At 30.9% G+C, this 16943-nt stretch overlaps 3 protein-coding genes across 11 annotated transcripts in view; 1 reads left to right on the top strand and 2 right to left on the bottom strand.

The window, feature by feature from the left end:
• Nucleotides 1–8719, top strand: part of LOC124956792 (probable G-protein coupled receptor Mth-like 1) — a 94264-nt gene extending 85545 nt beyond the window's left edge. The window contains exons 6-7 of the mRNA XM_047513048.1: nucleotides 4582–4720; nucleotides 6812–8719. Of these exons, the coding sequence (XP_047369004.1) occupies nucleotides 4582–4720; nucleotides 6812–7145 (473 nt within the window). The 3' untranslated portion in view covers nucleotides 7146–8719. The remainder of the gene's footprint in view (nucleotides 1–4581; nucleotides 4721–6811) is intronic.
• A 3405-nt stretch (nucleotides 8720–12124) lies between these two features.
• On the bottom strand, nucleotides 12125–16754 carry LOC124956791 (protein MTO1 homolog, mitochondrial). 9 transcript variants are annotated; one of them, XR_007103371.1, is made up of 12 exons: nucleotides 16600–16754; nucleotides 16330–16502; nucleotides 15307–15542; nucleotides 14931–15230; nucleotides 14655–14831; nucleotides 14162–14569; nucleotides 13911–14083; nucleotides 13343–13792; nucleotides 13074–13177; nucleotides 12912–12972; nucleotides 12486–12806; nucleotides 12125–12334 (listed from the first exon to the last, which is right to left on the bottom strand). XR_007103371.1 is itself a non-coding variant. In XM_047513040.1 (11 exons), the coding sequence occupies exons 3-11, from the start codon at nucleotides 15518–15520 to the stop codon at nucleotides 12693–12695; spliced, it is 2001 nt and encodes a 666-aa protein (XP_047368996.1). In that variant the 5' UTR covers nucleotides 15521–15542; nucleotides 16330–16502; nucleotides 16600–16754; the 3' UTR covers nucleotides 12125–12692. The 9 variants fall into 9 exon arrangements, 7 of the variants coding, with proteins under 7 accessions (XP_047368996.1, XP_047368997.1, XP_047368999.1 ...); XR_007103372.1 differs by having other exon boundaries at nucleotides 12548–12806; XM_047513040.1 differs by having other exon boundaries at nucleotides 12125–12806.
• Nucleotides 15668–16267, bottom strand: LOC124956835 (MKRN2 opposite strand protein). Its single transcript, XM_047513141.1, has one exon. The coding sequence runs from the start codon at nucleotides 16265–16267 to the stop codon at nucleotides 15668–15670; it is 600 nt and encodes a 199-aa protein (XP_047369097.1).
• Nucleotides 16755–16943: the final 189 nt, after the last annotated feature.

Genomic DNA, 16943 nt, shown 5'->3' with positions numbered 1-16943 from the left:
AAATCTCTAAAGCAAATTAATTTCTTTGGAGTTGTTATCTTTAAACGTTTTATAGTTCCTTCTAGGAATTTTAAGATCTATCAATACGATTTATTATTATCACAATTTGTTTCGATAAATGATTACGATGAATATCAAAAGATATTTAATTAATTATTTTTATCTCATATCTTCGATAAGAAACAAGAAGAAAAAAAAAAAGAATAATAATAATAATAATCAAATATATTCAATTGAATTTAATTCAAATCTCTCGCGTTTTATAAATACATGAAATTAATCTTCGTAATACGTATCTACGTATGAATCTTTGGATATATAAATTTTAGATACATAGAATATGTATATATGCATGTCATGTATATATATATATATATATATATATATATATATATATATATGCATGAAAAGAAGCGACACGAGAGACAAATAATTTCGAAAGTTTCGTACACGTTAAACTCGCAAATATTAATCGATTTGAGAACGGTCGATTGCGCACAAATACTCACATGTACACACGCACGTGCCGTATTGGAAATCCTGTTGTACTATCGACGCGAGCTACGGTTCGTTACACTTTTTAATACAATTACTAAAAAGAGAAAATAGAAGTACGAAAGGGAATGAGAGTTTGTACGAAATTGTCGAGACTTTGATCGTATATATGTATGTAGTATAATCAACGTACAGGACACTCGATATGCTAATGAAACGCTGATAGAATTATCAAATTCTAAAGAGGAGTGTTCGGAAGTACCTACTCTAGAGAAGACCCTTTAAATTTATCCTTATTTATCGCCCATTCACCTTTATTGGTTATACTAAACGATGACTAAACGTAGATACAAATAATCGAGAATTTTAAAGGGCCGTCTCTAATTATTTTATTACATAATTTACGAGATATATACAATTAAATATTTAATTAATTATCGTATAATTTCAAAATTTTATTGCTCTATTTTATATAAATAAATAAAAAAAATATATATATATATATCACAAACTAGTAGTTAGCTTTCTAAACTTTTTTTTTTTCATGTTATCTACATACATAGAAAGCTAATTCAGACATTTTTCAAATTTCTATTTGATTTCACAAATTTCTAAACTATTTATCTATTGTTTACAAGCCCCTGTACACATGTTTTACTCATAGTTACTCGAATGAAATATATATACATACACACAAACACACTCACACATATACATAATGTAAATAAATCACGACCGATTGTTGACACAAAAAAAATTATTGATTCCCTTTCTATCTCTCTATCCATCCTTTCTCTCTCTCTCTCTCTCTCTCTCTCTCTCTCTCTCTCTCTCTCTCTTTTCCTCTCTAACGATAATTAAAAATTCCATGCCAGTGAATCGTTTAAAGCACGTGAGAAACGATCGTTACCGGGATCGTTAACAATCCTGCCTGACGATCCGAAATATCGTCGACGATTAAAAGGGTATCGTGCAACATAAATTGCCGAGGTGTCCAAAATTTGAAAACGGAAGAGAGAGAGAGAGAAATAGAAAGAGAAAGAGAGAGATGCGTTGGACAGAGGAGAGAAGGAGAAAGTATGAATGTATAGAAAGAAGAGAAGGTGGATATGAAAGAGGAGGTAAAGAGGAGAGAGGAGGAGGAGATGATGGTGGCGGTGGAGGAAGAGGTGGGGAAGGAGAAACGATCGCAATTGATCTCGCGAAACGTTTTCGATGGCGAGCTAATCGGGCTTGACGGGGGTGCCATAAAGTATCGAACAGGCACGCGTGGACATAATTCACTTATGTTTGTTATGGCTTGCCATGGAGTGAGATACAACCCGTGCGGAACAGCTATCGTTGGCGGGTCGCCAAAAGCCACCGAATATAGACGATAGTGTCGTTCGTAAACGGTAAGAAAGAACTTTCCTGCTCTCTCTCTCTCTCTCTCTCTCTCTCTCTCTTTCTCTTTCTCTTTTTCTCTGTTTCTATCACTCTCTATCTGTCTTTTACGAATCATCCTAATTTAGAGTCCATTAAAGTAGGAAACAGGCAAATTAAATAAAAAAAAAGTAAAAGAATGAGAGAGAGAGAGAGAGAGAGAAAGATTACCGATCATTATCGGTAATCGTCGAAGCCATAGCTTCCTCTTTAACTTAGCCGAATGAAAGAAGGAAGACGTCGTTTAATCTAATTGCTTCTTCGCGAGTGCTTTAAAATGAATCGTTCGTTATTGTCTCGGAAGAAGTCCAAAAGAGAAGGTAAAAGTTGGCTCTGAAAAGAGTTTTGAATTTTGTGTGAAGCTCTTCTCTCTCTTCTCTCTCCTTTCCTCCTTCTGTCTGTCTGTCTGTCTATCTCTCTTGCTCTCTCTCTCTCTTGCTGTGTACGGACGTTGAATTTTGAACCTTCTTGATGAACGCCCTGGATGAGAAAAAAGTGGAAGGCAAGGGCTGAAGAGAATACAAGTTCGCTCTTCTGCATTCGTTTAATATTCCGTTCGTCCTGCAGCTAGCGAACCGAACGAAGAGATGAAGAGTGCCCAAAGAGAAAAAGAGAGAGAGAGAGAGAGAGAGAGAGAGAGAGAGAGAGAGAGAGTTTGGTAAACCGGCCCGAATCCGATACACAACGTTTCGAAAGTTCACCGACGAGTTCTGCCTGAGTTTGACGTCCGCTCGAAACTTTTCGTTGAAGCTCAGAAGCGAATCAACGAACAGACTAGATCAGCCGGAATGGGATTACAGAAAATATTTATGAAATATCGCAAAACGTTCTTTCGAAACACCCTCGTAAAACTTGTTCCGTGTACCGAGAATTTTGCTAATTTTATTATTTCAAATGATCAAACAAATAAACGACAGCTTCAGAAATGACATAATGTTACCGTATTAATATTCGTAACATTGAATTGTTTTTCATCTTTTATTATTCCATAAATTATTAACGCTAAAACGAGACGTATGTACCTCAAAAAAAAAAAAAATAAATAAAAAAGAAAAGGTTGACATTTACGAAAAGGGATGTCTAAAAAAAGAAAAGAAAACAAAAGGAAAAGAAATGAACAAAGAATTTACTATTATATTTCGAGATAACTAATAGATGAAATTTCAAATAGACATTTCGATAAAAATATTGTTCGAGTTAGGGTCATATTGACCGATTGATAAAAATCCAATGTTAAAAAATAAAAAAGATCAATGAACTTATCGAGAATTCTCTTCAACTATTATTTACTTTACATTGTAAATAAGGACATTTTCTCAGTTTGAATATACTAAGAAGTATGATATCGGTGCATCTTATTAACCTAAATATAAATGAAAGAAAAGAAAAAAAGAAAGAAGAATAAAGAAGAAGAGAAGGTTTATAACGGTTTGACCTGGATCCTCTTTTCTGTGGTGCTTCTTCGCGAGTACTCATTTACTTGAAAAGTAGGTCGATCACGGAGGTTCGATACCCGTTAAAAGTAGTAAAAGTGCATTGGTAATAGCACTCGCCTCGTATAGGTATCCTGCATAAACGAGATTTTATTTCAAAGTTTATTTGTAAAGGAGAGAACTAGGATGATACGAAAGGGGAAAGGAGATTGGGAGGATGGTAAAAGTTCAGGTACATAGAATACGTAAGTGTAGAATTACGGGTGAGGTGATCTGTAAAAGATATACGAAAATTCTTTGATAAAAGTAACGTTTGCTTCCTATCAGTTCGCACTTCTACGTAACCTACTCATTCTTTCTCCTCTTTCTTTTTCTGCTAATATATATATATACATATATATATATATATATATATATATATATATATATATAAATATTTTTTTATTTTAGCGTTACCTAGAGCAAAAACCAATCCGTGATTCGTTCAATCTTGTGTATATTGCTTCACGCTTCCGGTGAATCACGCACGATCGTCGAACAGATTTATCTTCCTGTCCTCGATCGTATTTTTATTCTCCTCCCTCTTCGACGCTCGCAAAAAAAAAAAATCTATTTTCGCACGAACGTAAAAGAGAAAAGGAAAAACAGAGAGAGAGAGAGAGAGAGAGAGAGAGAGAGAAAGAGAGAAGGATAAAAAGAGAGAGAGAGAGAGAGAGAGAGATAGAGAAATGAAATTTCTCATCTATGGTACATGAAATAAAGGCAAGTCTCGCGTTATTCGAGTTTAAGTATAACGCGTAAATCCATTTCCTTCTCCCTTGGTAAAACGCAACGATGTTTATTATTGAATCGAAGAAATTCGAAACATCGAAGATCCGGCTTATCCTGTCTGGCGATGATTTAAATTTAGAAATATTATTTCGCGTTCGGTGGTCGATCCACGTTGTTAAAATCAACGAATGAACTTATTGCGAGGGAAACGCGATCTATGATGCGAGCGATTTTTTTTTTTCTTTTTTTTCTTTTTTTCTACCCCCCCCCCTCCTCCTCCTCCTCCTCCTACCACCCACCACTCGCCAAACGGATAAAAGAAAAAAAAAGAAAGGGAAAAATAAATGGGGGAAAAATAAAAAATATAATAAGAGAAAACAAATCGCATAAATGAGACGGGATCATATTTACGTATAGATATTTACGTGCGTATATTTTCATTTTTATTATTTTATTTCAGGCGACATGGAAATCCTTGCGTATTTCTTCGGACCGATCGGTGTACTTTTAGCTGTAAATCTACTTTTCTTTGCCGCAACCGCACGTGAATTAACGTGCGGCCTTTGGAAGGGAGAATTCGTCAAGAGTACTACAGAAAGGTAAGTCATGAAATTTGAACGATTTCTTACCAAAGAAAAAAGAAAAAGAGAAAAAGAGAAAGGAAACGAAAAAAAAATTTATAAGACCTAAGAAAATTCGTAAATCGAGATCAAACGAGATCATATTCAAACGAGGTTTATTAAACTCGCACGAAGGTCTCTCCCTCTCTCTCTCTCTCTCTCTCTCTCTCTCTCTCTCTCTCTCTCTCTCTTTCTCTCGTCGTCTTCGTCTTTTGATTTCGATTCGATAAGAGAGAGAGAGAGAGAGAGAGAGAACTTTCTGATCTACTTAGCCGACCAATAATGTTTCAAGTTTTGCGATCGATGCACTCTGTAAACTCCAACCTTGTTTCATCTAATTAACTAAAATTCGATTTATTCGACGAAAAGACTCATGTACTATGTACATAAATATGTATACATATATATGTAAACCCTTTGAAATAGTTATACTATACTCGATCTTAAAATAAATCAGAATGAACCCGTTGAATCCTGTTTCTTTAGAGAAAGAAAAGGCTTTTGTTTTCGAACGAAGGACGACGTGCTTAAGCGATTAACATCAAGGATAACTGGTTTCAATTTAACCTTCGAAATGAAAGTGGTCCTCTCGAGAATTCTCTCGACGATTCGCAACTATCGTTGACATTAATTTTCACGATTAGAAAAAGTAGCCTTTTTACTAATCGACCATATCAATGATTTTTATTCCTTATTAAGAAAGATCAAATTTTATATAGATCGAAATGATTGTATGTAACTTTGAATTCTTTCCTAGTAATTCAATTTTATGATCTAGAAAACGAACAAATATCGTTATTTCTCATTCGTACTTTCTTCTATCAATATCACCCCCTCTCTAATCCAATCCTCATCCTTCCAATATCATTCCATTCTTTTCTCGAATCGTTAGATTGATATTGACGATCTTGATTCTCGATTCTACATTCCCGTAGAATGTTATTTGCACGGACAACCAAAGGAAACGATCTCTATAAACTTTACCCTCGTCGTTACTACCGTGCCAACACGATTTACGATTCTGCGGAAACGTAGTTGCGATTATATGAGAACTTTCAGAAATATATATCGCAAGAAATATTAGTTTCTCTCTTTTTACGATCCAGAAAAAGATTTCTTATCGTTCGTAATGTAGAAAATAACTGAGAACTCTTTTACATATATATATATTTTTCTCCATTCATATTTAAATATCATGCAATTTAAATATTAAAAAAAAAAATTATATAGTAGTAAACTACTGTAATAGGATATATTACTGTAATTATAGTATTTTATATATTATATTATAATAATATAACTAATGCTTCATGTACTTTCACATTATATAATTTTTAATAATATAATTATACCATAATCTAAAATTTATGACATAAAAGTTAAATCAAGCCTATATAATAGCATAAATTAACGTTAATTACAAATTGCCTAGACTGTCTGATATCGATATCTATTGATCGAACAAAACTAGAAGTCGTTGATCCTTGAAATTTATCATTACAATCGATCACGATTCTCGATAGATCATAGGTTCTCATTCACTTTTATCCGTGGCACATCAGAACAAGCGACGATCCAAGATACTAAGTTATTTCATTTCATCTCCTTCGTCGTCGTTCCTCCCATCGATCTTTTTATCGATCCGAATGATCTCGTCTACGTTACTGGCGGTCTACCGCAAACTATCATCGTACTATCATTTCTTCTCGTCTTTTCATTATTTTTAAATTATTAAATTCAAGAGCTAAGAAAGAAATTTATTTTATTAAATCAATCATACCTTTAAAAACACAATTAAAACATTTATTCCTTCATGTCTTTTCATCGTGCATCGTCCAAACGTTTTAAAAAAGAAAAAGAAAAAAAAGAAAGAAAAAAAAAAGTAAAAAAAAAGGAAACAATGAGCTTAAGCGCAAGAATCTCATAAAAAAAAAAAAAGAAATAAAAGTAAAATAAAAATCCAATTATATTTCCAATTATTATTATTATTATTATTATTATTATTATTATTATTATTATTATTAAATCCTTTATTAATAAATAATATTGATATGTTTCTGTCGAAAACAGGGCTGCACTCGGCCGAGTATGTATGAAATTGGTGATCGTGATGGGGATCACATGGGTCGCTGACGTAGTCTCATGGGCAGTAGGTGGTCCGCAATATATCTGGTACTTCACCGACCTGATAAACGCCTTCCAAGGTGTACTGATATTTGCAGTGGTCGGCTGTCAACCTCAGGTCAGAGCGGCATTGAAAAGACTTTGCAATAGAAATCCAAGAACGAACGCTGGTCGACAGGGTAATGGCCTGAGTACAACCAGTCATGGGATGCCCAGCATGGGTGATAGCGTTACACAGAATCCGAGTACTAAGACTGCACCGTTGGAGACCATATGTTAAAACTCACCTCGAAGATTCCTGATTAAATATGAATAATAATAATAAGAAGAAGAAAACGAAGAAGAAGAAAAAGAAGAAAGAAAGAAAATAAATAAATGAAAAAATAAAATGACGAAGAAGATAAGAAGAGAGTTGGAAGACTATTCTACAACTATCGTAGAAAAAAAAAGAGAAAAAGAAAAAACTTTTTTTAACAATGCCGACTTTGGATGAACGCATTGAACGTTCGGCAAACATCGACGATCTCTGCGTTTCCATTCTAAGGTCGTTGACCTTGAGAACCCGTGGGTGTTTTGTCAGGAATGAGAAAGCCTAGAGGCTGTATTTCTAACACGGCTTCTTCTGTTTTTTTTGTTTTCCTTTTTCTTTTTTTTTTTTTTTTTTTTTTCTTTCTCTCTGACGGACTTATATGTGTATATATACATATATGTACACTAAAGACACTTCAAGATCACGTATATATATATACATGCGTGAGTGAGTGGGTGAGTCTGTATGTATGTGTGTGTGTGTGTGTGTGTGTGTGTATGTGTGTGTGTGTGTGTGTGTATACGTTCGAGAATAGGAATACTTGCATAAAATCGACAAAAAGAAAACGAAAGGGAAAATTCTTTATAAGTGACGAACTCGTCATTCTAATCGAGAAACTCGTTATTAAAATATATAAAGAAGAGAGGAGAGAGAGAGAAAGAGAGAGAGAGAGAGAGAGAAAGAAAGAGAGAGACAGAGCGATTGATCATTCACCAGAAATTATTATTAATAAATTATCGATATGATAATGTATAAATCATAGATGACTGATGTATAATCATACATTTATTACCGATTCGATCGAATAGTCATTGCGTCCACTTCTCTAATGTCTTCGAATCGAGCTTAATTATAATACTTTCTCTCTTTTGCAAGGCTCAAATGATTTTTTTTTTTTTTTTTTTTTTTTTTTTTTTTTTTTTTTTTTATATACACCTGTTTATATTTATGTGTGTGTGTTATTCTTTTCTAATAGTTTGACACGGTTTTTTTTTGTAAATTTAATTCAAATTCATTCTTTGCCCATTCGTAAAAATCTCTTCTCGTGGATCATAATTATTTTTTGTGTTCGTAGATAACGATTGGAATGTTAATATCGGGACCACAAAATAATTCGTGATGTAGAAGAATTAAGTAGATTTAGAAATAACCAAATTCTAAAAAAAAAGAAAAAAAAAGGAAAAAAAAAAAAGAAAAAAAAAGAATAATAAAGAAGAAAGAAAAACGATTGATCAACGATCCACGAATCTTCACACGGGATAATAATTAATAATTTATTTGTTTATTGCCATTTTGAAATTTGAGAGAATCATTTCTTTGACTTGTTTGTCATTTGGAATGGCTATTTTGCATCGACATTGAAATCTCTCGTGAGATCTAAATTTTATATGTCATCAATTTTTTCTATCGCATCGAGATCTCAATAAAAAAAGAAAAAAAAAAAAAAAAAACCTTTACGTCCAAGAATACTGCCAGAAAAAATGTCTTTAAAATAGTATGAAAAGGAAAAGAGAGAGAAAGAGAGAGAGAGAGAGAGAGAGAGAGAGAGAGAAAAAGAAAGAGAAAAAGAGAAAATTTTATAACGTCGTATTTTTAACAATACTGCCAATCTATGTCAAAAATCGTCTGGAAGTGTGCCATTACAAGTTCATACATACATACATATATATATACATATAATTTAATCTGCATTTCGCATCGTCGATTGAAAATAGTCGAACGAATCATCGAGATAACATAAGTTTTGATCTACGTGAGTCAAAAATTAGATTCTTTTGGATAGAAACGGGTAAGATCAGAGAATGATCGACGATTTGCGACAATATGTATTAAAAATTCGATGCCTTTTTAAATGCCTTCCAGATGTCTGGCAAGTTTAACATGCCGTATTGAACGATAATTAATGTCAGAATTTTCAGTATTATATATTTAAATAAATAATTAATATTATTATTATTATTATTATTATTATTATTATTATTATTATTATTATTATTATGTTATACTATTCGGATAGCCAATGTAATACAATAATATAAAATTATACGATATATACAGTAAAAAAAAAAAATAAAAAGAAAAAAAAATACTAATGTTGTTAATAGAATAATATTATACTATACTATTGTGAGTAGCCAATATGATATAATGATACGAAATTATACGATATATATAGTAAAAAGAAAAAAAAAAAAATACTAATGTTGTCAATAAAATAATATACTATACTATTGGATTGGATATTCAATATAATATAATAATAAAATAATTTACATATGTAGGCAATAAAAAAATTCTACTGACCTTTATTTAAATATAAAATACTGAAATTTTTGACATTCATTGATTTATCTAATATTAGAAAAACACGAGTCGATTATCAAACGAATTGTCGATAGACAACATTAGATTAGAGAAGAAAAAGTTTGTAAGAGCTTACGAATTGTTCGTTCGAGATTAGAAATAGAAAGAGAAATAGAAAGAGAGAAAGAAAGAGAGAGAGAGAGAGAAAGAAAGAATAATTTTTTTTTTCTTCGGGTGCATCAAAGAGACTAATATATATAATAGCTTCAAAGATTTTAGATGGCCTTGAACAAAAGCAACAAATACGATGTCCGCTGTCTCGATTCGAACAATCTCTCTCTCGAAGACACATCGAAATCGATTTTATTCGAAATATGTGGACGTTCGAAAAAGAGAAATAAAGAAAAAAAAAAAAAAATAAGAAACGAGATGGTCTTCGAAGAAAAGAAAAAAAAAAAAGAAAAAAAGAAACAACACAAACGGGTCATTTTAGAAAGTCTAATTAGTTCCTTTTTGTAGTATGAATGACGAATGACAGAAGAGACAAACCGATGTTCCCTTTTTCTAAATGACTCAACTTCTGAACATTTTACCTTCGTTGATCTTTTTTTTTCTAACTAATTTTATGATCCAAAGAATGGAAAAGAAAAAAAAAGAAAGAAAAGAAAAGAAAAAGAAAGGGGAAAACGGAGCATCTCTTACGTATGTATGTAAAAATTATTACGATGAGACGTGTTGTATATTTGTGCGTGCATATGTGCGTGTGTGTACGAATGATACTATATAATTAGTGTTCATCATAAGTCATTTTAAGTAATGCGTAGATCACATATTCTCTCATAAAATTCCCACGGTGACAGTCGTATATCCTGTTATTAAAATTCTATGCGATATTCTGAAGTTATTATAAAGAGAGAAAAAAGAAAGAAAGAAAAAAAAAAGTAAAATATACTTCACCAAAATAATAATAATAATAATAATAATAATAATAATAATAATAATATTAATAATAATAATAAAATAATTTTGTTGTTTGTTAAAAATTTATTTTTATGCACGCGACTGTCGCCGAATATAGAAGAGACTTTATTATATTCATTCTTAACTTATCATAATAACGCATTTTTTATTTCTCATTATTATCATTATATTATTAATATTATTTTTGTTATTAACATTAAACAACTGCCAATACAAACAATACCGGGCTCGATCGTAAAATATAGATATATAACACGAGTAACACCGAAATAATATTAGCTTATATTATTCTTAATGTATAAAAATGAACGCTTAGAGAATAATAATTATCGTTACATATATATATATATATATACGAACAAATTTTTAATGCGACAAATTTTCACCAGACCGATAGAAATTACGAATTATATATTATATTTCTATCGTCGCATTTCAAATTAATAATCGAATCCAATGAAAACGTGAGCACACATTTATTCTCTTAGAATATTATATACTGATAATAGGATCGATGTGAATCGAGAGATAGATCGTAGCCTTAATAAATTAATTTATTTCGAATGATAAACATAGAGAGAAAGAGAAAGGGAGAAAAAGATATATATATATATATATATACATATGTATATATGTATGTATGTATGTATGTATGTATATGTATATGTATAACGGTACTACGTGTAACAAAATTAGATAATAGCTTGCCAGAGTACACGTAAAATACGTAATTAGAATGTAAGCCGAAATCGTTGATTATGTTATCATTTTGTTTTTTGTTTTCTTTTCTTTCTTTTTTTCTTTTTCTTTTCTTTCTTTTTTCTTGTCTCCCTTTTTTGCCTTTTAACTTTGAACGAAGATAGCGTAAAGTGAAAGTCGAATTCATTGGGGATGAGGAAGAAGAAAAGGAAAAAGGAGAAGAAGAAGAAGAAGAAGAAGAAGAAGAAGAAGAAAAAGAAGAAGAAGAAAAGGAGAAGTTAGAAAAGGAGAGAAGGATAACGTTGAGATGGTTCTTCAAAAAGAGATAGAAAGATCAAAGACGTAGTGAGAGAAAGAGATAGAGAGAGAGAGAGAGAGAGAGAGAGAGGATGTTGGCACGATCGTTTGTGGTACGAAAGGGGAAACATCCCACTCGTCACTTTTTGCGTGTATTCTTCGTTTATCTCTAGCATATAGAAGAAGCATCATTTCTCTGCCATGGGGCGAAGTAAGAGAAAGAGGTAGTCGATGAGAAGGCTTCTGCTTTTACTTTGACCAAAGATACGATGAAAATATAAAGAAATATGCAGACACCTCGAGAATTTCTCGAGGCATGCAAAATGAGGCTAAAAGAAAGAGAGAAAGAGAGATAGAGAAACATAGTAAGAGAAGAAAAAAAAAAAAAAGAGAGAAATGACGAGAGACAATAGTATTAAATCGTCGAGCATATTAAGGACGATCGTATATTAAAAGCCCGCGCGTCAACTACTACAATTATAACCCGTCTATAGTAGAACACAGGAGAACAAGATTTATCACTAGTAATAAAGAGAAAGAGAGAGAAAAAGAAAAAGAAAAAAAAAAAAGAAAAAAGCAAAAAATCATTCATATATATATATATATATATATATATATATATATATATATATATATATATATTCATATATATATATATATATAAGCGCTCAATGATTTCTAGCGTTCGATTTACAAGCGCCGATTAAATAAAGTACACCATTCCCATACGAGATGTATCGTAAACAGTATTTAATATCGCACTAATGGCAATAAAAATGAACTCCTAGTACGAACAAATTTCGTTTTGTATTTAAATTCTTCATCGTCCTCCTCAATTAGAAGTTTTCTAGAATAATAGATGAATGAAAATTGATTTTCTAAAACAGAGAATTAAGTTTAAGTTATTATACCAGTGTTTAATAGAACGTGAAAGCTTTTATATATATATATATATATATGTATATATATGTATATATATGTATATATATAACTTAGGTCGAAATAAACAAATCTTATAACGACGTTTACGTTGAACACGCTCCAGCAGAGAATTCTGTATCAAGAACTTAGTAATTAGAGACCCTTCGAACCTTCACTAATTAGATCAGCAAAGTTCTATGTTAGAAACTCTCTGTATACTCGGTTCTATCGAAACACCTGGTTCCTTCTTATACGTAAAGAAATTTCTTTCATTTAATGTTATATTATTTTTGAGATATATTGTTTGTACACTTTTTATATATTCAATTTTTGTCGTTTATCATCATTTATCATATTATATTTGATGTATTGTAAAAGTCGTACGATTGCTACCGGTGTTACGCCTGAAATCTTTTCAGCTGCAGCAATCTGAAATTCAAAGTACATTATATCAACAAAATTTGCATCTAATAATAATAACGTATATTTAACAAATTTAATAAAAAGAAAAACGGACGAGAAAAGAAAACTTACTGTACGCGGACGTATTTCCATTAATTTTTCCTTATCTTCGATACATAGATTTAATCGTACCCTGGAAAAAAAAAAAAAAGAAAAAAAGAAGAAAATATACGTAATAGAAAATCTAATAATGATATTATATATAATTAACATAATAATTTGGGATTCTCTTACGAATTGTAATCTATATCGTCAGGTATTATCATTTGCTCGTTTCTTCGAACTTCGTCCATCTCTTTCATTTGTTGTTTAATGAAAGAAGCATAGGTTGCTTCTATCTGTAAAATCAGTTGATTGATTTATTGATTGAGATCAGCAAAGATGAATCTGTGCCAATTTCATTTATTGGCCTTAACCAGGCAAGATCAACGAGGTAAATTATTCTACATATTCTGTCCCCATGATGTAATAAAAAAATAATCATAAATATTGAAACATCATACCTTTAATCTTCGTATCAATATGGGATTTACAATATGTCCTAATAAATCCGGCCATATCATGCAAATTTTATTAAATTCTATATTCTCATCTGGGAATCCCAATATATCAAAAGCAGATTTATTTACAGTACTTTTAAACTTTTCCAGACCCAGAGCTTTGTTCCATTTGGTATTTGATTGTACAAAAGATGAGAGCAATTGTATAGCTTCTTCTAATTCCGTCTTCATTTTCATCATACTGTTTAATCTCTCTTTACTAACACAACCCGACTCATATCCTTTCAATGTCAATCTTAAATCAGCGTTATCAGGACGTAAACTCAATCGAAACTCAGCTCGATTAGTGAACATTCTGTAGGGTTCGTTTGTACCTTGCGTTGTAAGATCATCAATGAGAACACCAATGTAGCCTTCGGTTCGACTTATAATTAACGGTACTTTCCTCAAAACCTAAATAAAATCAGTAGAGAATTATTAACTTGAAATTTTCATGCAACAAAAAAAAAAAAACAAAAAAACAAAATCATTGCAATATTATATCGAAAAAAAGAAAAAAAATATTCTTTACTTTAGCAGCTGCATTCACGCCTGCAACAATGCCTTGTGCCGCTGCTTCCTCATATCCAGTTGTACCATTGATCTGTCCAGCAAGGAATAATCCTGAAACCTTTTTCGTTTCTAATTCTGCAGTTAATTCTCTTGGATCGATATAATCATATTCTACGCCATAACCAGGTTTTTCTATATAGGAGGTAAATAAATAAAAATTAATTTTTTTTCGTTTACTTAACATAATATTTTTTCAAAACAAAAACTTACCTACTTTAGCTTTTTCTAATCCAGGTATAGCATTAACTAATTCTTGTTGCCTTTCAGCAGGTAGCGTACATGATAAACCACCTGGATATATCAATGGTGAATCCAATCCTTCTGGTTCCAACCAAATTTGATGAACAGTTTTATTAAATCTTAGAATTTTACTCTCTATACTTGGACAGTATCGTGGACCTGTTTTTTCTTCTGTAACATGCAAATTACAATGCATGTTGTCCTTTATAATTTTGGCTACTTCATCATTTGTAAATGTCATATAACAGATCATTTGTTCATCCGGATGAAGCCATACTTTATTATTCATAAATGAAAATGGTTCTGGAACTTCATCTGGTAAATTTTCAGAACATTTAGAAAAATCAATTGTCGATTTTAACAGTCTTGGTGGAGTACCTACAATATAATACAATATAATAATGACAAACAAATTCATTTCAAAGAAATTAATATTTTATATAAGTTTGATATAACCAATTACCAGTTTTGAGTCGGCTTATTTTAAACCCAAGTTGATCTAATGTATTAGCTAATCCAATACTAGGTTCATCTCCCATTCTTCCAGCTGGTCTTTTCTCCAATCCAATAATAATTTGACCTTTGAGAAAAGTACCCGTTGTTATAACTACTGTGCTACTAAATATCCTTGTTCCATCTTCTATAAAAAAAAAAAAAGAAAGAAATAGAGTACTAAATATCTGATGTTTTTTTTTTTTTTTAATATCTCAAAATTAAATAAAAAATATTTTAAACTCACGAAGAATGATACCACGACATTTTGGTGGACTTCCCTCTAATATAAGATCTTCAACAGACGATTCACATATATCCAAACCCTGCATTTTGAAAAGTTCTGCCTGTAAATATTGTTTGTACAAATTTCTGTCTATCTGTGCTCTAAGTCCCCAAACAGCTGGACCTTTACTTTTATTTAATATTTTATAATGTATACCAGAAATATCACATATGCGACAACAAATTCCATCCAAAGCATCTACTTCTCTCATGAGATGTCCTTTTCCTATTCCTCCAAAAGATGGATTACATGACATTTCTCCTAAATATAGAAAATTATTTATTAATTTACATATTAATTTAATTAAGTACTTTAATACGAATATTCTTCAACATACCAATTGTACTTTTTTTATGTGTAACTAATAACGTTTTAGCACCCATTCTGACAGCTGCAGTACAGGCTTCAGCTCCTGCATGTCCTCCACCCACAACAATAACATCAAATTTATTATTAGCATTAGTATTATTTGCTATACTTCTTATATAATAACAAATTCTTAAAGCAGATCTTTTATCAAGCACACTTTTCCTTATTCTTGTAAATATCATTTTTACACTTTTATAATTCTATCTGTAAAAATGCAAAAAATATATTAATTAGAAAAAAAAAAAAGAAAAAGAAAAAACAGTAAATATTACATAATATAAAAATATTTAGAAAAAAAAAAAGGTTTTTTTGATACATATTTTTATTAATTAATCCGATATAAAATATTGATTGTCTTTCAAGTTCTTGTATAACGCAATGTATCTAATAGCTTCATGAAGTTTAGGTAATATAAGCTTCCTACACATATCTTCACCATTTTCAAATTGTAAATTATTATAATTCAATTTATACAAAAATTCTCTAACAAAGTCAAAACAATTCATGGTATTTTGATCATAATTAATAGATTTCCATTTAATATCATGAGTCATAACATTTAATATTTCATCCCAATAATAATTCCAAGAAGCTGGTACTACTTGTATAGAGATACAATTTATCCACTGAGAAACATTATTAATAATCAAGCCATGTTTATCAAATTCATAAAGCTTTCCATTAGAATTGACTATTCCAATATGTAAAAGATCATTAATATTGTAATCATTTAAAAATGTACCACATGAAGGTTTTATTACAATTGAAGTCGGTTGACTTGTTGCATTTCTAAACGGATAAGGAATTCTAAATGGTTCTATATTAAAATTTACAATTAATTCTTGACATAATGGACAAACTTCTGGGATAGTTTTACAAAACACAGATTTAATAGTACAGTGACGAAAACATATTATTCCTGGATCCATAATCATTGAACTTAATCTATATTATTGTCTAACAGGAGATGAGAAAATTCTTGATTACTGACCCTCCTCTCTCCAGTAATAATCATTTATTAATAGAAAAAATATTAACTCTAAAATGAAAGATATCAAAAGATCTCTCACAACTTGTTAGAAACAAACTAATTAGTTTGTATATTATTTCTTCTATTCCTTAATATCACCATGATATGAAGTGACTTTAAATAAGGTTATTTTTCTGTAAAGCAAAGTACAAAAAAATTATAATAAAATAATAACAATAGATTGTTTTATAATCTAAACTTTTCTTTACTTCGATGCATAATCTCACTTACTTTTAAAGTTTCAAATTAGAAATTATTATATTGGAAAAATTATTGACTAACATTAATCCCATAATTGCAAGGGCAATATTTGCCTGTATAGCCGGATATTCATATTTCTGACATTATGGAATCAGCTCGACCGCTGTGACGTAAAGGCGACCATCGCTCATATAAAATCGCTCGTCGCTTAATGGCTACCCGTCGACCAATGAAAAGGCTCGAAAAACAGATGATTTAACGCGCCTTGCCGGTGGCAAATTTGTATAATATGCACCCGACAAGATAGGCAATATGACTTACATATGTGAATAGAAAAATATACAGCTATCTCTTATATGCATTGCACTTTTTCC

This window comes from Vespa velutina, chromosome 23 (genome assembly GCF_912470025.1).
Source record: "Vespa velutina chromosome 23, iVesVel2.1, whole genome shotgun sequence".
NCBI classification, from domain to species: Eukaryota; Metazoa; Arthropoda; class Insecta; order Hymenoptera; family Vespidae; genus Vespa; species Vespa velutina.
Note: the sequence above shows the minus strand (reverse complement) of the source record. Positions and strands in the feature narration are given on the sequence as shown.